Source organism: Megalobrama amblycephala, linkage group LG12 (genome assembly GCF_018812025.1).
Source record: "Megalobrama amblycephala isolate DHTTF-2021 linkage group LG12, ASM1881202v1, whole genome shotgun sequence".
NCBI lineage: Eukaryota > Metazoa > Chordata > Actinopteri > Cypriniformes > Xenocyprididae > Megalobrama > Megalobrama amblycephala.
The window spans coordinates 38975957-38997134 of record NC_063055.1 but is presented as its reverse complement, the minus strand read 5'-3'; the positions used below and the strand labels follow the sequence as shown (position 1 = coordinate 38997134).

General features: G+C 36.8%; 1 protein-coding gene across 4 annotated transcripts in view; it reads right to left on the bottom strand.

Annotated features, from left to right (window-relative positions):
* Positions 1 to 21178, bottom strand: part of cfap74 (cilia and flagella associated protein 74) — a 45369-nt gene that overhangs the window by 8313 nt on the left and 15878 nt on the right. For all 4 annotated transcript variants that reach the window (XM_048211081.1, XM_048211082.1, XM_048211083.1 and 1 more), the window contains 10 exons: positions 13921 to 14094; positions 12602 to 12735; positions 11339 to 11570; positions 9064 to 9192; positions 8873 to 8979; positions 8667 to 8786; positions 3070 to 3173; positions 2940 to 2995; positions 2196 to 2315; positions 1362 to 1514 (listed from right to left, as the gene is read on the bottom strand). In XM_048211081.1, the coding sequence (XP_048067038.1) occupies positions 1362 to 1514; positions 2196 to 2315; positions 2940 to 2995; positions 3070 to 3173; positions 8667 to 8786; positions 8873 to 8979; positions 9064 to 9192; positions 11339 to 11570; positions 12602 to 12735; positions 13921 to 14094 (1329 nt within the window). The remainder of the gene's footprint in view (positions 1 to 1361; positions 1515 to 2195; positions 2316 to 2939; positions 2996 to 3069; positions 3174 to 8666; positions 8787 to 8872; positions 8980 to 9063; positions 9193 to 11338; positions 11571 to 12601; positions 12736 to 13920; positions 14095 to 21178) is intronic.

Genomic DNA, 21178 nt, shown 5'->3' with positions numbered 1-21178 from the left:
ATGATTTCTGAAGGATCATGTGACACTGAAGACTGGAGTAATGATGCTGAAATTTCAGCTTTGCCATTTATTTTTTCATTACACAACCAGTAATATATACTACAGAGGGAGTAAAATGAGGAGTCCATTACAATAAACAACAACAACAAAAAAAAACCCAGTATGCAAGCCTGCACAGTCAACAGACCTGATCCTATGGTGACAGTGACCTCTAGTGTTGAACTGCAGCATGACACTATTCAGCCCATCACAACTCATTTTATAGTCAGAAAAAATATATAAAAACAGTACCTTTAGTACTATTTAAAGTAATCAGGTGAAATAAATAAAAAAATCTTTTATTTAGTATTTTTGTCTTATTTCATTACAAATGTCTAAAATTCTTAAATCAAGATACATCCACTCAAGAAGCAGAATGATTTAAGATATTGTGTAATGGAGGCGAGGGCTATATATACAGAGAGACTAAAGACAAACATGGAACACCTGTGAACAATCAAGACAATGACCCAATCACAAAACAGAACTGATAAACCACATGACTAAATCAACCAATGACGATAGGCTTGTTCGACTTGATGCAGCGCTGCACAGACCGATCACTGGCTGCCTTGAAGCAGTGCATGCCGGGAAGAAATTTTGTCTGACTTCAGACAGCGCCAACACCATGTGACTGTGACGTATGATTTCAAAGTACCGCGAGAGCGATTCGAGAGCAGCCGACTGGTTCATTCTGAAAAATTGTGTCTGCGTAAGATGATATGCCTTTCCGTACCAGCAGGTGGCAGTAGCTGAACAGCCAATCAGAATGATCAGATGGCCCGACGGACTGACGAGCTCCGACGCCAATTCAACATGTCGAATCAGCCAAAAAAAAGCAGACGAGGACCAACTTCAGCCGATGGTGCGAAACACACTGAGAAAACTTAGTCGGCCGACTGTCGGCTTGGTGTGTTCCTGCCTTAACATAACACATGAGACTAGGGAAGCACATGACATGATCACATGAGACTAGGGAAGCACATGACATGATCACATGAGGAGCAGGGAATCACATGACATGGGAGCACATGGCAAACATAAAGCAATGAAACAAAGCATAAACCGTGAAACATGAACATAAACCATAACACCCAAAACAAAACATTAAATACTGAGTAATGTGTCCAAATCAAGTGAGCTTTTGCTTAAAACAAGAAAAAAGTCATTTTGCTTCTTCAGTAAATGTATCTTGATTTAAGAATGTTTAGATATTTATACTTAGAAATAACAGAATGAACAGAAATACTGAGGAAGAACATCATTTTTTGTCAAAAGTGAAGGCATCTGCTAATGTTATGAACGCAACATAGAGTCGATACCCTGAACACTTGTGAGGCGCTCTCGTTTTCAGGAACGTAGTCAAAGTCAACGTGTCCTCCATGTGAGCAGGTGATGATGGGATCGACAGCTTCAGCACAGAGAGCGATCTCCAGCGACATCTGACTGCAGCTCACCTCCAGAGTTTCATAATACTGACAAAACAACACAACATTTTCCCGTTATAATACCAGCATCGGCTCAATGGCAGATTCGAACACGTTCGCGTCTACACTATGAAAACAATCCTGTTGAAAGCATTTCATCTCATCTGGAAGTGGTCACAAGTGGACAAGCTCAAAACGCTTTAGACCCCATTTATTTAACGCCGTCCACTTGTGATCCGGACGACCAAAAATCTTCTTTATACCAGGTGTAAACACGGCCTTGGATTAAACCGCTCAATTCATATAGATTTGTTTTACAACATTTTTATAACTTTTTTGGGGATCTTTAGGATCTGACCAATCAGAGCAGAGCAGGCTCTCAGAAAGGCGGGGTTTAGAGAGACTGGATCCTTGATTGAACCGTTTCAGACACTGTGAGAAAAGAGCTGATGCTGCAGTGATATTATGAGAGAATGAAAGTGTTTTTTGATGCATGTAAACCTGTTGTAGGAGACTCCAAAACAACATTAGGAAGCTTTAAAATAGCATAATAAGGGCACTTTAATCACTCTATTTAAATCTATTTCTCTGTAGCTATTAATACACTGTTTAATATTAAACATTTAGTTATCTCTATCCTACAATCAGCTGGTGTAGCGAGGCCCTTACGTTCAGATACTGAGAATAATATGAAGCTATGATTTGTGTATGGGTGGCAGCAGCGCTCACCTTCTTTGCCACAGAGGGTGTAAATGCGATCAGGAGCACGTGTGTCTCTTCAGGACCGATGGGACGCATGGCGTTCAGCACAGAAAACGGCCCGTTCACATCCAACAGGGATGATGTCAGCTGAAAGTCAGGTTAAAGCTGATGTCAAACACAATACAAGAACGAACAGCAGCATTTCTACCTCAAAAACTTCAGAATACCTGAATTTTAGCTTCAATAAAGTTTTATCTACAATAATAATTGTATTTTTAATATAATTACAATGGAATACTATGGGTTAACAGAAGAAATGTTATGATTGTACTTTAATTAATAAGAGTGCTTTAATTAATTCTGTGATTTAAGCTGTAAATTGGTTTGAATTGTCATTTTTGAAATGGGATTATTTTGTAGGAATAAGCAAATCAGCAGCAAATCAGCATATCAGAATGATTTCTGAAGGATCATGTGACACTGAAGACTGGAGTAATGATGCTGAAAATTCAGCTTTGATCACAGGAATAAATTACATTTTACTATACAGTATATTCACATAGAAAACAGCTATTTTAAATTGTGATAATATTTCACAATAGTTCTGTATTTTTGATTAAATAAATGCAGCCTCTGTGAGCATAAGAAACTTCTCTCAAAATAAAATTTAAAAAATCCTAATTATTCCAGACAGACAGTGTAAGTTACACATTATTTCTTATATTGACTTATTACAGATATTAAGAAAGGATAAAGGATTGGAAAAGATACCTTTACAAACTCTGAGGAAATGTTCTGGATTATCACCTTTTTCAACACCTTCTGACCTACAAGGTAAAAACCATTACAAGTGAACAGGTAAAACACCAGCAGTAACAGTTGATAGTCAAACGTGTCTCACCTACTGCCACCTGACTGAAGTGGATGGTGTGGCTGTCAGAGATGAGCAGTAGAGCTGGTCTGACGGCTGGACAGCGTAACTCCAGATTCAGCGTCTCATGTGGGCTGCAAAACACACTGAGTTCAGTCAGCTTTGTCTTTATTTAAAATTTTTTGTCAAAAAAAGTTAAGTTCATGCAGTATTTCTTTCCTTTAAAAAGTTTTTCTTCTAAAGAAGTAAATCATATTTTTGTCAGATCTATTTCTATTGATGATAACACATATGAGATAAAGATTAACATGACCAGGGGTCTCATTTATAAAGCGTGCGTACGCACAAAACGGGGCTGGAAACATGCGTACGCCAGTTCCCACGCAAAGGTTGTGATCTATAAAAACAAACTTGACGGGAGAATGTGCGCACCTTTAAGCAAACTTTGAGCTGTGCGTACGCACATTCTGGAGACAAAAGTGAAATGAATTTAGACAGTAGATGTGCTACTTTCATCACTTTTCCAGTGACACGCTGTTTTAATGACAGCGAGGAGCGCTGGAAGCACAATAATTCCTCTTTAAACTAAATTGCAGATGTTATGACAAAATATTTTTTCGAGAATGACGATCAGTGATGCACACTTAACTTAGATATTATGGAAGACACTGCTGGATTCGGTGGTCGAACGGTCCGTTGTCCAGTTTGAATAGGTCCAATGATATCTTACTGCAGGAGGTGTTGATGTCGTGTGAAGGATCTTCAAACAATTACTATTTGAAGGATATCATTTGAGGAAAACGGTAAGATTTGCATGTTTTCTTTTTAAAATACTTTGTCAGTGACGCGCCGTTTCAGACAATTGTATTTACACTGCAATAAATAAGTAGTCCGATCTGTTTCCACGAAAAATAGCCTATAAACTTCCTAAAAGATATGTTCACCTTATCAGCAAAACTGCATACATTTGATTTGAATTGTTTAAAACTATTCAAATACTATCTGGCCAGTGGAAATGAATGAATCAACTCTATTCTAAAACCTTTATCTGAAGTATTTTATACAATTTTGTTTTTATGGATATGTTGATATATTTATTCTAAAACACAAAGAGGATATTGGATGATCTTTATCAATATAATGTGTGGCACAAATTGCATTTATAGTCCATATCTAATATTTTCCAATGTCTTGTACCTTTGACGGTGTTAACCGTGGTGTCACGTGGTTGGGAATATGTATGGAAATGATATGCAGATGAGGTTATGCATAGTAAAACTAGGCGCCGTAAGCTCCATATATGGTGATTTCGGGGAGGAGACAGGGTGGAGATGCACGTACGCACAATCTTCCGCTGACTGGGATTTATAAAGGGATTTGTGCGCAGGTTCTGGCGTACGCATGGTTTTATAAATCTGATTTTTTTTGTGCATACGCAGAATCTAGCTTTTGCGCGTACGTACACTTTTAGTAGGGATCCTACGCACAGTTTTATAAATGAGACCCCTGATGAGTGTGACACCTTCGTTCACTGAATAAATGATTCAAGAATACTTATTATCCAGAAGTTAAAGAAACTCAGAGCAACATGGAAATATCTTTGCGTGTCTCTTGCCCTATGAAAGACATTGGGCACAAAATGGGATTCATGGAAAAGTAAAAATCATTTCACAAAAGCTTGCCTCACATTCGCGAAGCACTTGATAACAATGTCTTATGGACAGATGAATTAAAACTGTCATTTTTGATGGTAGAAACGGTTGCGTTTCATGACAACCAAACACTGCATTTCATAAAAAGAACCTCACAGCAGTAGTGTGATGATTTGGGGATGTTTTGCTCGACATTAAAGGAACTATGAATTCTGCTCTGTATCAGAGAACCATTCAGGAGAATGTCCATAAACTGAAGCTGAAGCACAGTCGGGTTATACGGCAAGAAAATAATTAAAACATTCAAGAAAGTCGACCTCAGAATGGTTGAAAAACAAGGTTTTTCTTTTGGAATGTCCAAGTCAAAGTCCAGACTTAAAGCTGAATGTGCAGTTCATGCTCGAAAGAAAGCCTACAAATGTCACTGAGCGGAAGCGGTTCTGCGAGGAGGAGCGGGTCAAAACCTCAGGAAGTGTTTGCTCACATTAATTGCTGCTAATGGAGGTGTAAGCAGGGGCGATAACCTTTTATGCCGCTCACATGCTACTTTAAGCCCTGATTTTCGGCAGCATCTTGCACCATCGCAAACCCGCTAAAAAGGTGTGGACGGTTATTTATTGCATATGCATTTGTAGGAGTTTCCCTTTCAGACGCAAAATTTAGTTTAGTTTTGGTTTTCTTAGGTACTGATTATATACTTGTTTGTTTCTACACTGCGTTCCAAATTATTATGCAAGTGACATATCAGTAAGATTTCAGTAGAATAAACATTCAAATTTTAGTTTTTCTAAGAAAATGTTTGTTTGTTTATTTATCCATGTCTTTTTAGATAACTGGTATCAATCTCAGACAAAATAATTTGCCAGGACTATGGAAACCCTACTGAAAAGCATGAAATGGTCCAATGTTGTGCAAAAGGCATGAAAACAACTAATATTGTGTGAAAACTGAATGGAGATTTATCAAAAATCAAATTATCATAAGATTTGTGAGTGATTTAGAGCACAGCAGAACTCGGTCAGATAAAGGCTTATTAATGAAAGTTCCTGTCAAAAAAATTAATTGTATTAAAAGAGCAGCTATAAAAAAAGCCAGTGTTGAGCAGCAAACAGGTATTTGAAGCTGCTGGTGTCTCTGGAGTCTCAAGAAGCTCTCCATGCAGGCTGGCAGTTGTGCGTAAAGATGCATTTCAGCCACTCCAAACCAAAGCTCACAAAGAGAAACATTTACAGTGGGTGTAGAAATACATTTTCAAACAGTTTTATTGCTGTGGTGTTTTTTTTGCAGCATGGGATAGTGCATAGTGCATTGTATTTCAGAAGGCACTATCCTTCTTTTTATACCATAACAGAAAATGGCCAGTTATGAACTCCACATATCTTGCAAAAGTCATTTTGACACCCTCAGAGACCCTAAAGGGATCTTCCATCTCACTTCCCAGTATTCCAGCCCAAATCATCACCCGTCATCTCCTTGCTGACGTCACAGTCTTGTTGGAACGTGGTGGCCATTCACCAACCATCCAGAAATCCATCCATCCATTGCCGTAAGGCATTAGTCAGGGAATAAAACTATTTAAAAATGAGTCTTCATGTATTTCTACACCCACTGTAAATGTTTCTCTTTGTGAGGTTTGGTTAGTGGTGTCTAAAATGCATCTTTACGCACAACTGCCAGCCTGCATGGAGAGCTTCTTGAGACTCCAGAGACACCAGCAGCTTCAAATACCTGTTTGCTGCTCAACACTGGCTTTTTTTTTATAGCTGCTCTTTTAATACAATTAATTTTTTTGACAGGAACTTTCATTAATAAGCCTTTATCTGACCGAGTTCTGCTGTGCTCTAAATCACTCACAAATCTTATGATAATTTGATAATATCCATTCAGTTTCACACAATATTAGTTGTTTTCATGCCTTTTGCACAACATTGCACCATTTCATGCTTTTCATCTTCAGAAAGATCTTTCTTCCTCCCCATATTGCATGAGAACTGTGACTTGCTTAATAATGTGGAACAACCTCTAAGTAGGGTTTCCACAGACCTGGCAAATTATTTTGTCTGAGATTGATACCAGTTATCTAAAAAGACATGGATAAATAAACAAACAAACATTTTCTTAGAAAAACTAAAATCAGAATGTTTATTCTACTGAAATCTCACTGATATGTCACTTGCATAATAATTTGGAACACGGTGTATAGTGACTCACTTGTGTCTAGTTTAGTTCCCTGGTTTAGTAGACTTGCCTGTGATCCATCATCAAGTCTAATGACAATGTCGATGTTGACGGACAGGTGTGTATTGTAAAAAGAACAACAATCCAACGACTTTGAAAGTTGTGTAGTGTATGGATGGCATTACACTCTTTCATTAATACAAAAACCATGTATCTCGTTTGAGTTTTCTGTTCCTGAAAAGTTATTTTATAACTTTATAATGCACTTTTTATCCATCTTCCACAAAAAAAAAAACAATTGATAAGACTTCAGCTCATCCACAATGCAGCAGCTCGGCTATTAACCATAACCAGAAAGAGAGAACATATAACTCCAGTTCTAGCTGCTTTTCACTGGATTCCTATAAAATCTAGAATCATTTTTAAGGTCCTCCTCCGTACATGCAGAGCCTGTAATGGGCAAGGACCAAACTATATTGCAACTTTCGTTAATTATATTCCACCAAGAACATTAAGATCATCTGCTGGTTTACTGGAGGTTCCCAGATTTGCAGATTTGTTAATTATGCTTCAATTTTATGCAATTCATTACCAATAGATATCAAGTTCTTTCAATTTTCTTTTTAAAATAAAGTTAAAAACATATCTTTTTACCCTAGCTTGCATTATGCTGTGGTTTTACAGTATTCTATGTATTACATAATTTTGTTATTTTTACTTGTTTTTTATGTGTGATGTATTTGACGTGCAGCTCATTCTATGTATGAAATAGGTGATATATGAAGTTTTGCTTGGGGGTTGGGGTATGGGCTTATTAAAAAAAAAAAGAAAAAGAAAAAGAAAAAGAAAAAAGTTCCCTTCATCTAAATGGTATGAGACTTGAATGACTTGAACGTGAATTTTCCTGCACTTGCTATACTTCATACTTCAATACAATAAAAGTGCTAAAGTTTGTTATAATAGTCAAAACGGGAAAATAATTATGGCAAATGAGCTCATGAGTGGTGCTCTGCAGCCATCTACTGGTAATAATAATAATTTTATGCCATTTTCATTTTAAAAGTGCTTGTTTTCCACCAGGTGGCAGAAATCATCCACTATGTGTGGCACATTTTCCATGTTATCAATGTTAATGAAAATGAGAAATGTAGCTCTCCTTTAAATTGAATTTTACTTAAGTTTAATGTGGTTGTGAGGTTGAAGGGATGATGGAGTTTGTATTGTGATCAGAGATATTGAGCTATATAAACAAAACTGACAGTGTTAAGCAATAAGGGCTACGTTCCTACAGTCTGCCATTTTGGGTAAATAAAGAAAATGTTTTCACATTTTTGTAACAAATTTCTGGTTAAGGGTTGTATTTTGTGTGCTCTGTATGGAACATTACCAGTCTTTTTGTCAGTCACATGCCTGTTTAAGTAATGAACTGCACTACTTGTGTTTGTTTTCAGACATGTACGTGTGCTACAATTGTGCTGACCTGTGCTACAAAACTTTCAACCTCTGTAGCACCATTTATGGGATGGTTCATGTCGGATTTTTGGTGCTGATTTGAAATATATTATTTAATTGTGAGTTCGGCAAGTAGTTTTTGAGATTTCAGGATTCCCCCATTCAAATAGATATGACTTGGTCCAATCAAATTTGGCCACAGAGTGAAAGGGACTTTGGATACACTTTTTACAGCACTTTATAAGTTTTTACAAAAAATTACCTGGTGAAGCTTAAACTTCTTTTTGAACATTTAAAAGATGTTTTGAAGGAAACATTTTCATCAGTTTTATGTATCCTCATCACCTGTATCTGGGCTCCTCTGACGTGTCTGATGTTGAGGTGAAGCAGGATATGACATGGCGAGTGCGACGCTCAGTAAAAGAGCGCAGGAGTGAGGCCTTCGCAGCCAAATATTCAAAAGAGCTGTGAAGAAATGATAGAAATATAATTATATTGTCAAGTGTCCCCTGAAAATTATGGCAACGTCATAAAACGCAGACCGTTTTTACCCTGCTTGAACGTCTGCTGGGCTCGGGGAGCGGATGGGGCTGCTGTTTGCAGGCGTCACTTTGCTGCCTTGATCTTTTACCAAAGGCAAAGGAGTTTCAATTTTGCTCTGTAGAACGAAGATAGCAGGGAAGTTCCAACAGCTGGCAATACTGTATATTGTGTGAGAAGTGATATGATTGATGCTCCTTACTTTGCTGTCAGGTTGTGTATGTTGGCAGCTGCTGGCGTCAGTGTGAAACTCCTTCCTCCGGCGAACAGCCTCTGCTTTGATCACATCATCGGTCAGTGTTGGGCTGAACGTAACCTGGACCAGACACCTCTGTGGACACAACAATAAACAGACCTGAGACTGCTATCACACAGAAACTTCAGGCCAAACAAATAAGGGAGATGAGCAGGTTGTCACAAGGACTAAATCTCACTAACTACAAGTATATGAGTCAAAAATGCTTATTTGTGTAAATGGACTTTTTCAAATGCTTATTTATTTACACAAATGCAAATTTTCATGTTGTTTGAAATATCTAGTAAATGAAGATGTTTTATCTGCCAAACTAAAATTCAAGTGAACATGATAAAACCACTCTTGACATACATTAAAGGTGCCCTAGAACGTTCTTTCACAAGATGTAATATAAGTCTAATTTGTCCCCTGAATGTGTCTGTGAAGTTTCAGCTCAAAATACCCCATCGATTTTTTTAAATTATTTTTTTTAACTGCTTATTTTGGGGCATCATTAACTTTGCACGATTCAGGCTGCGGCCCCTTTAAATGCTCACGCTCTCCGCCCCCGAGCTCTCGACTATAATACAGTGCATAAACAAAGTTCACACAGCTAATATAACCCTCAAATGGATCTTTACAAGATGTTCGTCATGCATTCTGCATGCATGGATCAGATCATGTGAGTATAGTATTTATTTGGATGTTTACATTTGATTCTGAATGAGTTTGATAGTGCTCCGTGACTAACGGCTAATGCTACACTGTTGTAGAGATTTATAAAGAATGAAGATGTGTTTATGAATTATACAGACTGCAAGTGTTTAAAAATGAAAATAGTGACGGCTCTTGTCTCCGTGGATACAGTAATAAACGATGGTAACTTTAACCACATTTAACAGTACATTAGCAACATGCTAACGAAACATTTAGAAAGACAATTTACAAATATCACTAAAAATATCATGATATCATGGATCATGTCAGTTATTATTGCTCCATCTGCCATTTTTCGCTGTTGTTCTTGCTTGCTTACCTAGTCTGATGATTCAGCTGTGCACAGATCCAGACGTTAATACTGGCTGCCCTTGTGTAATGCCTTGAACATGGGCTGGCATATGCAAATATTGGGGTCATACATATTAATGATCCCGACTGTTACGTAACAGTCGGTGTTATGTTGAGATTCGCCTGTTCTTCGGAGGTCTTTTAAACAAATGAGATTTACACAAGAAGGAGGAAACAATGGATTTTGAGACTCACTGTATGTCATTTCCATGTACTGAACTCTTGTTATTCAACTATGCCAAGGTCAATTAAATTTTTTATTCTAGGGCACCTTTAATATAAAGAAAAACATTGTATTCACTATATAATGAAGAATTTGTAAAGTTAACTTGTGTTCTTAGGGTATTTTTCATAAATGTCAGGTTGGATAAAGTTGCCATAATTAAAAATAGATGTGTGCAAACTGTAAAATGGATGTAGGAGCATGTGCACGAATAAAAAGGCATAAAGCACAGACATTTTACTATGAGAGACCCACTGTATTTCAGGTTTTTTTTCATAATTAAAAGTCCAATTTTATGCACAATTCCCCCCCCCCCTGGTTATTATTGATATTTTGGTTATTCAACTGTATCTGTATTCTGGGCTGTCTGTCGCTGAAAAGAATTATTTAACAGATATTTTATATATATATATATATATAAAATAAATTAAATCAATTTGCTTGTAAATGTCTCCTTGTATTGATTTATAAAGGAAAAACAAATTTTTTGATATATTTTCATTGTGTCCTAAAGTTTATTAATGCACTCCTAAATTAAGAGCATGTGTTCATTGGGAAAAAGTAAGCATCCTGTATAATTTTTTACAGTTCACTAATTACAATATTTGTTGTCCAAAACTATGAATTACCCTGTTTTATTGTTATACGTTACATATTGTATCATATATTTTGTTACACATATATTTTGTTTATACATATAGTGTGACAACATGCCTCACTGATTTTTTTATTTTTCCCCAATAAGGTAAGAAATATTCAATAGTCGTTTTGTGGCCCAAACTTTAAGGTATGTGTCTATACATAATTTGACTGTCAAAAATAATGTGACAACTAGCCCTGATCTCCCCTAATTGATGGATCAAAGGCAAAACCAAAAATGTAGTAATGAAACAGGATAATAAAGCAGAGAAGATGTGAATGATTGTGAATTGCCTCAGAGGTTAGCAGTACCTGTCCAGGCAGTACACGTCCTGAAGCAGGTGTGATGGTGATGTCAGAGCTATCAGGAACAGAGAAGGCGAAGAGCCGGGCCGCGGCCTCAGGCCCTGAGCTGATCTGGTTCTCCACATACAGTACTGCAGTGGTCCGGTCGCCCAGCGCCGTCCCTCCAAACTCAACCAAACAATCAGAGAGTTTCAGAGCGGGCTGGACGCCAGTCGCGTGACAAGATAACAGGAAGTCTCTGAGTCAAGAATAGAGAGACATACGAGTTAGAAGAGTGAAGAATATCACCAATAAATTCAAGCAACGTCAAGAAACCTTTATTCTGCATATGAATTATTTAAATGAGGAATATTGTGACGTGTTCGTCAAGACTACAATGGAGGCGTTTCAGGAGTTCAGAAACACTGATACAATAATCCATTTTGCATGACAGTATCAGGCCTAGCAACAGCTGATGGTGTCAGGAAAGACAGATGTGACCCAGCAGATCCAAACACCTTCTGGCCACTTGCTGCTGTAGAGTAATTAGTCACATGACATTTACGGCTCACAGGTGACTGACACAAAAACAACTGAGTGTCTAGAGCCGAGCGCCCATGAGCAAACATTTCTATTTATGTACTTCCACAGGGCCTGTGTCAATTGAGCAACTGCCATTGAAATGATTAAAGGACAGGAAACACCAGGTACATTGACAGAGAGTGGAGGAAGCATGCTAGTGCCCAGAACTCTATTGGTTTGGACTGTTGGCCACTAGATGGAGCCATTGAAGTTAAAGCCTTGTGTTCTGGCACAGTCAGCACTGGACTGCTTTTTATAGTAAACCGCTTTTGTGCTCTTTATAGATACTTGCATGCATTAAATGTGGCATTGTTTAATGTCTGAATATTCTTAAAGGGATAGTTCACCCAAAAAGCTCGTTATCTGAATTTATAAAGTTTTAAATATGGATAGTTTTCTTATAAAAACGCATCCCTTCGCTTTAAAAGGCCTTTATTAACCCTCTTGAGATCTTGGATGGATGCATTTTTTCTGACTTCAGAATTTGGCATACCATTCATAACCATTATAAACCTTGGAGGACAAAGGATATTTTTAAATATAACTCCGTGTTAAACACCTAGGATGGCTTGAGGGTGAGTAAATCATGGAATAATTTTTGGGTGAACTATTCCTTTAATGAAAAATAATAATGCAACAGTATGCCATCTTCAAAGATTCAGTCGATGTGTAGCAGATCTTCTGGTAAACTGCTTCTCATTCTTCTACCTGTTAATGCCTGTTTTACAGGTGAGTGTGAAGTTGTATTCCCCTGCCTTTGACGCGCTGAAGATCAAGTAAATGTCCATGCTTTGTGAAGGCAGCAAAGTGCCAAAACCGTCATTAGGCTGGACATCAATAAACTAGAGAGAAAGAAAAATATATATTTGTACATGTATGTTTATATCTTCAAGGCCTCATAATTAAAAGTTTTTCCTTTTCTCTCTCAGTAACTACAGTGTTTTCAAAGTGTTTTCTACACATTTTCTGTGAATCTGAGCACAGCTGAGTCTGTCACAGGACTGATCGCAGAGAACAGATTTTGCACAAAACTCATTTCTGATTAAATGTGTTTGCATTCATAATTTTGTATTAATTTTATATTGGTACACTGAAACATCAAACTTCAAATACACAAAATGTTTGCAAAAGCCTAAATGCATTTTTGTTGGTTGGGCAAAATACTTACACACTCAGCTGTGTGTTTGTGTCATTTTAAATATAGTTAAAGGGTTAGTTCAACAAAAAATGAAAATAATGTCATTAATTACTCACCCTCATGCCGTTCCACACCCGTAAGACCTTTGATCATCTTCAGAACACAAATTAAGATATTTTTGATGAAATCCGATGGCTCCATGAGGCCTGCATAGCCAGCAATGACATTTCCTCTCTCAAGATCCATTAATGTACTAAAAACATATTTAAATCAGTTCATGTGAGTACAGTGGTTCAATATTAATATTATAAAGCCACGAGAATTTGTTTGGTGCGCCAAAAAAACAAAATAACGACTTATTTAGTGATGGCCGATTTCAAAACACTGCTTCAGGAAGCATCGCGTGTCGAATCAGCGGTTCGGAGCGCCAAAGTCACGTGATTTCATCAGTTTGGCGGTTTGACAATCCGAATCATGATTCGACACTATATAAATCGTTATTTTGTTTTTTTTTGGCGCACCAAAAATGTTCTTGTGGCTTTATAATATTAATATTGAACCACTGTACTCGCATGAACTGATTTAAATATGTTTTTAGTACACTAATGGATCTTGAGAGAGGACATGTCATTGCTCAGGCCTCACTGAGCCATCGGATTTCATCAAAAATATCTTAATTTGTGTTCTGAAGATTAACAAAGGTCTTATGGGTGTGGAACGACATGAGGGAGAGTAATTAATGACATTATTTTCATTTTTGGGTGAACTAACCCTTTAAGATCTGTTGTAGAGTTTAATGTAGATGCACTAAACCAAATGAGGTGATGGTTTGTGTGGCAAATCTTAAGTGTGAGTTTTGTGAAGCATGTGCACTGGATATTGTGCTCACCTTGGGAATACCCACAAAGCCAAACTCCTGCGGCAATAGGGAACAGTTAGTGAGACGCACTGAAGTCTGGGAGGACTCATAAACAGAGCAGTGTCCAAAGTCCACCTCAGTGCGGTCAAACAGCAGGTCGGAGTGGGTGACCACTGCATGGACCGTAAACAGGACAGGCCTCACCTAGTTAAAGCACAATAATCAATGTAATTCAACAGAGTCATGTCTCCACTCTAATCATGACTGTACAATGATGAAGCATGTGACATTTATTCATCTCATCTCCAGTATTCCCAGACCTTTTGAGGGATTCAAAGGCTCAGTCGCATGGCAGATGGGCGCGACGTGCAAGTTCTGCCTGGCTACCTGTTTTTGATCCTGTCAGCATGTACATGGCTCTCATTCTCTGTGCTCATCTTGTCCCATCTCCTTGTTTTCTTTTACCACGCCCCATCGTTTAGCCCTTGTCTAGTCCTCATTCTGTTAATTCATAGTTTTCACGTGACGTCACACCCTTATAGGAATGCCCACATGAAGGGTCAAACAAGGCTTTCCTACATTTCCTTCCAGGTTTGCTGATGTAGTAAAACAGTGATATTAAAAGACCAAATTCAATATACACCTTATTGATGGAGCACACTATATACAGGCAAGCGGATAAACCTAGAATATGTGCAGTTTCTTGTTAAAGGGTCATGAAACCCTAAACTAAATTTTCTGAGATTTTATCAGTGTTATGTGTGTTGAACATCATGGAAGACAATGCTACCATCTGTTAGTTTTAAATGTAGGAGAAAACTTTTTGCACTATTTTCATCTTTCAGGTTTAAAATCTTCATTGTGTCATAATTTTCTTGCACTATAGAATATCGATGACTTATCGTTGTCTCATAATTATTCATGAGACTGCATGTCCTTTTCCTATGAGAAGACACTTCGCTTAATTATTCGTGACCGCGCGTGTTGTTTTCCTATGACAGGCCCTTCAAACATTGAGATCACGTTAGTGAGAGGTGCATTAATGGGTCAAAAATGAGTGTTTGTTTTTGCTTTGTAAAAGTTTCTGTCACATAAGTCTGACCCTGAGTCTTCGACACAAATGCGATTCATCCACACTGTGAGTTTTTACGGCCTAATAACCAATCAAATGGCTTATAAAGGCCGCAAAATAAGCCTCAAAAGTAATTGCAACAGCGTGTTCGTATTTTCGATGCAGAGTACAAATGCAAACGGCTGTGCATTTATTTGTTCATTAAATTATAGCAGCTTACAAAACCATGTATAATATACGTATATTGTGTTGTGTGTAATAGTGAATTGCAGCGTGCTTCTGTGGGAAGCTTTGCTTTTTTATGACCCTTTAAGTGTTTTTCCATAGAAAACCAAACGCTTAACTGTGTAGTGTACTGAGTTCATATTCTGGGCTCATCTGCTTGCCTGTATATAGTATGCATCATTAATAAGCTGTTTACTGAATTTGATCTTTTAATATCACTGTTTTAGTACATTAAGGCACTTTAAGTTTTTCACGTTAAGCATTTTAGAATATACGCTGTTTTTTGTGATTCAAATACTGCAGCAGGTACTGGATATGGATCACAACTGCCCATTTTTCAAATATTTTTGTTTTTCTTCTTTTGAGATGTAAAATTGACCGGCCTATGCTGCAGTTCTGTGGATGTTTTGACCTCCAGGTCTCCTCGTCAGTCACCTGAATTTATCTGAAAACTATGAATTGCTCACACCTGTTTCTTGTTTGCATTCCTTTCTATGCTTTGTGCTTCTCTTTCTTTTGTGTTTGCCGGATTGTTTTGTGCCACATGCATTTGTGTTGTGCTTAGGGTTGCAAAGGGACGGAAAGTTTCCAGTAAATTTCCGGAAACCTTCCACGGGAACTTAACCTGGGGAATTTTGGAAATATTCCAATTTGGAAACTTAACAGGAATTTATGGGAATTTACGGGAATTAATTGGAAATTTTGGGAAATTTATATGAATGTATAATATTTACATAAAAAGTATCATATAAAAACAAATATAAACATTTTGTTTGGTCATATAACATAAAATAACAGTTATTTATTTTTTGCATTCAACTATTTATAATTTAGTAAATATGTAACATGTCACATGATCCTTCAGAAATCATTCTAATATGCTGATTTGATACTCAGTTATTATCAATGTTGGAAACAGTTGTGCTGCTGAATATTTTTTGGAACCTGTAATACTATTTTCAGGATTCACTTATTAATAAAAAGTTAAAAAGAATAGAATTTATTCAAAATAGAAATCTTTTCTAACAATATCACTTTAATATCACTTTTATTTAACAATTTCACACATCCTTGCTGAATAAAAGTATTAAGAAAAAAAATGACTGACCCCCAAATTTTGAATGGTAGTGTATATTGTTACAAAAGATTTCTATTTTAAATAAATGCTGTTCTTTAAATTTTTATTCATCAAAGAATCCTAAAAAAAGTATCACAGGTTATAAAAGAATTAAGCAGCACAACTGTTTCCAACATTGATAATTGAGTATCAAATCATCATATCAGAATGATTTCTGAAGGATCATGTGACACTGAAGACTGGAGTAATGATGCTGAAAATTCAGCTTTGATCACAGAAATAAATTACATTTTTATGTATATCAAAATAGAAAACCATTATTTTAAATTGTAGTTATGTTTCACAATATTACTGCTTTTTTCTGTATTCGTGATCAAATGTGCATGTTATGGACTGGGAGAATGCACAGTGCATGCAGGGGGTGTGTCCTCAATAGCCCTGCAGTAAGTCATGTGCTGTGTGACTGTCAGAGTAAAAAATCAACTAAAATTGCATTAAATATGGTTGTTATTGCAAAAATTATGTTGCAAGATGTTCTTTTCAACTACATTTAAGTACCCTGTCATAGGCTAACCTGTAATTTTGCAAATTCCCTGTTTATTCCCATTAATTCCCGTTAATTCCCATATATTCCCGTTAATTCCCATGGAAAGTTTCCAGCTTTGAAAATTCCCCGAATTTTGCAACCCTAGTTGTGCTTTGTGCTGTACGCCAGAGTGATCTGCCACTCTAACTCCTGTATCTTGATCTTACTAAAGCTTGCCTTGTCCTTTATGTCTGCTCTCTGTTTCTGCAGTTTTCTGCCTGGTTCAGTTCAGCCCAACCTAACCCCAGTTTCTTCTTCCTTCCTGTGGACTGTCCTACCCGGTGTCTACTAGTGACATTCGATTATTGAACAAATCGTTCTTTTAAGCCAGTAACCGGTTGAGTTGGTTCACAGATCTGAACTGATAGTTCTGGGTTGATGATGCAAGATCAGGTTATTGAACCAAATGACCGGTTCAAAATGAACAAATCAAACCTATAGGCAGAGTTGAAAGTCAGCTTTCAGTCATGTCTGACTCAAAAAGAACTGAATTAAAGGGTTTGTTGCTTTAATAACTCGTCTGGACATGCTCATTGGCTCATTCAGTGCTGAGGAAGGAGTGCGTCTTGTGTCATGAAAATAAAGTTTGATTCTGTGAACATCACTAGTTTCCACCCTCTTCACATGTCTCTGGTTACTGGTAATCAGTCCCTTCCATATTGGTCACCATTCTGGACTGATTCCCAGTTTCTGACCTTCTGCCTGGCTCTGAATTCGTCCTTGTGTTTGCCCTCCGGACTGACTGGATCTTCTCTCTCTGCCTGCTGCCCTACCGGTTGGAGATTGCCCCAAGATTCAGTGACCAGCCGGCTGTTTCCCTTTGTTTGTCCTCTAAATGTTATTCTCTAAATAAAGTTTCTGTTCTGCAACTCTGAATTTGGGTCTTCTGCACTGTTCCCTGACAGGCTGTGTTTGCACTGACACAGAAAGAGGTCTATTACATTCACAACATAACTGTTCTCATCTGCTTTGCTTTGTAATATATTAAAGTGGAAACGAAGCAGTCAGTCAAGTTAACATTATTTAGTAAATAGATTTCCACTCTAACCAAAAATTATATAACAAACATGATAAATGTAAACATTTAAAATAAAAAAAACCGATGTTTTGTTTTTGTAGCAAGGGTGCCGCCATCTTGCAGTTCTACAGCCTGTGATGTCCAGAGTTGGGTAGCGTGTTACAAAGTAACAAAGTTTACTGTATTCTAATTACTTTTCCTGATAACGCAGTAATGTAATGCACGTTTGGCGCGGATGCGTCATTATGAATCACTGGAGAATGTGTGGAGGAGGAGGATACCTGAGCCCAAGGCAAGAGTGGTCCAAGCTAGACTGGATTTTTGTTCAGGATCGGGAGGGAAGCTAAATTCTGAACAATACTGTTTTCAAATGTTATTATAAATGTTTTCAGCAATTTTTTTACTGTCCTTAATGCAGTTACATACAAACATAAACACAGTTCAGCTACCACACACATACATGCTACACACAGCAAGGAATGTTTAAGCAGTGTCCGAAACCGCTCACTCATTCACTGATTCACTAATCCCTATATAGTGTGTCATTTGAGTGCACCATATCTGCAAAGAGTGAAAGAAATGAAGTGAGTTGTGAAATTCGGAAATGAAATTCGGACGCTGATGTATAACTGTGCGTCGGAGAGCTGGAGCTGTCACAGAAACGGCTCAACACGTGATAAAACTACTTTTATCCTACATGTTGCTTTATAAAAGAATATTAATAACAATCTTAATGACTTTATTTTGTAATCATACAATATTTCATATATTTATTAGTTTTAATAAAGTTATTTTTAGTTTGTTAGAATCTCACACTCAAGGATGGGCAGTATTTATGATACATGTATTTCAAATACATATTTCAAATACAAAATAGTATTTTGTAATTTGTATTTGATAGGGTTGATGAAAATGGCTTTGTATTTTGTATCAAAATACTTTAGTGTTTTGTATTTTTGTAGTTTTTATGATGACATCATAAAAATGCAACCTCTGACTGGTGCTTACTCAGTAGTTTCCCCAGAATAGTTGAGTTCAGAACAGATGTTAAGTTTTGGTGTTCGTTTTAGTAGCCTATAGGTTAAATGGTTTACCAATTTACATAATGTTCTTGAAAACTATTATACCAAGCAGCAGCCCCCTATATTTATGATTAACATTCAGTTGATAAATTAGTTATAAACTAGTTGCTATGAATACAGGTGCCATCAGTTGTCTTCTTATGAATGACTTGTTTGTCACTGAGTCAGTGTTGCTGATGCAAAGTAGGCCCTTTGTTACCAAACACCAAGTAACTAAACTAGGATACAATTATAAGTCATTCTGCAAACTGTTAAAAATTAAACTTCTGGTTACTTTAAAACTAACCTTCATCTGGAAGATCACAGGGATATGTGAATATTTTATCTGTTAAATCCACAATATGTAAATTTTCGCCGCTAGAGGTCGCTTATTCAGTCGCTTATTCAGTTGCTTATCCTTGATTTTGTGGTATCATATAATATGTTTTATTAGACAGATGAGGAAAATATTTGGTGTTTCCATGGTTTCTACCAAATAAAACCGGAAATCGAGGGTAACGCTGGTATGATGTCATTGATAGGTGACGTGTCCTGGTTAAAATCTGAATTTAAACATTCTTGGAAACATTTGGGATAATGTAAATACACAAGTCAACAAAATATGTAACATTGTTCTAGTGTTTTTTAATATATTTTAATCCAAAAATCCTTTAACTGGTTGAACATGTCAGATTTATTGATTGACTCGGGCAGAGAAAAGCTCTTGCTATCAAACATTGTTTACTTAATCAACTGAGTCAGTGTAATGGTGAAGAGATCAAATAGGCCAATTGATGGAAGGTTTGCGAAGAAATTTCGTGCTCCCTTGTAAAAGTATTTTTTAGTATTTTTAAAATACAAAAATACAGTAGCACCATTTTGATACATGGTGTGGCTGCTGTATTTTGTAGTTTATTTTGGTACACTTAAAATTGAGGTATTTGGTATTTTATTTTAAAATACATTTTGATGTATTTTTGCCCAACCCTGCTCACGCTCACAGATGACGTGGTCGTTGAGCGCCCATAGGCGACCGTTATGATTATATTAGAATGAATAAGCTACCTACAGATGATTAACGAATATTTTTAAGTCAAGTTGCTGTTTTCATACTTCTGTAATATTTTTCAGTCAATATTAAATTACGGAAAGAACTATGAGTTTCAGTTTGTGGTGTATTTTTGTAGGTTTTATAGGTTTTCAAAGTAACTTGAATGTAAAATAATTAGTAATCTGATTACTTTTTACATGCAGTAATCAGTAATGTAATCAAATTACAATTTTAATGTAGTAATTTGTAATTTGTAGTGGATTACTTTTTTGAGTAACTTAACCAACACTGGTGACGTCACATCTAATGTTGTTTAAATGTTACTATTAGTTTCAGAATGTTCAAAGAATGATAAATGATAAAATGGAATGTTTCCTTACATTTGCATAACCAAGAACAAACGTTTTTAAAACATTAAAAAAGACATTATGAACATTCAGAAATAACGTTTTCATAACTTAAAATGAACATTAGCAAAATGTTCTTAGAATATATTTTTGTTAGCTGAGATGCTTGGGCATGTTTTTGTTGAAGGAGGAAACATTTCTGAAATAATTCAAGTGTAAACGAAAAACAGAGCCGATTGATCGCCAGATTTGTGCTCAAATTCTCAAAAATTCTGCATGTTGATCTGTATGCAATGAATATAATTAGTTACAGATATGACTGAAGTTATTTGAAGCATCTGACAGTGAGGTGAGGCTGCTGGGGCCGCAGAGAGGGCATGGATATGTGCCAGCACTCTGGACCGGGCACAGGTTTGAGATCAGTAAGAGTCCTGGCGTGAATAAAGAGTCTGGCTGAGGAAGAGGAAGAGGATGAGAGGATGAGATCCTGCTTTAGTGTGCGGAAATAGAGGGATGATAACCTGAGTCCAGTTCTGAGGATTATGGGAGTTCAACCAGTGCTGTCATCACAGTGTGTTATTATAAACAAAGTAAATGGCAAATGTGTTGTGAGCTTGGGTTCAGCTGAGCATGTTGCTTTGCGTGTATTTTCAAATAGCACAGATTTTATGAATAAAATCTAGTGCTGATAAAATGGGTGAAATAAATCCTAAAAGAAGGGGCCGAGCCATACCTAAAGACCAGAACATCACAAGCCTCATTAACACCTGACATTAACATGCTTTTGGAGACAGGATCACGTTTTGTGACGTTTTGAATTATGCTGCAAATGATCATATTCGTCACACTG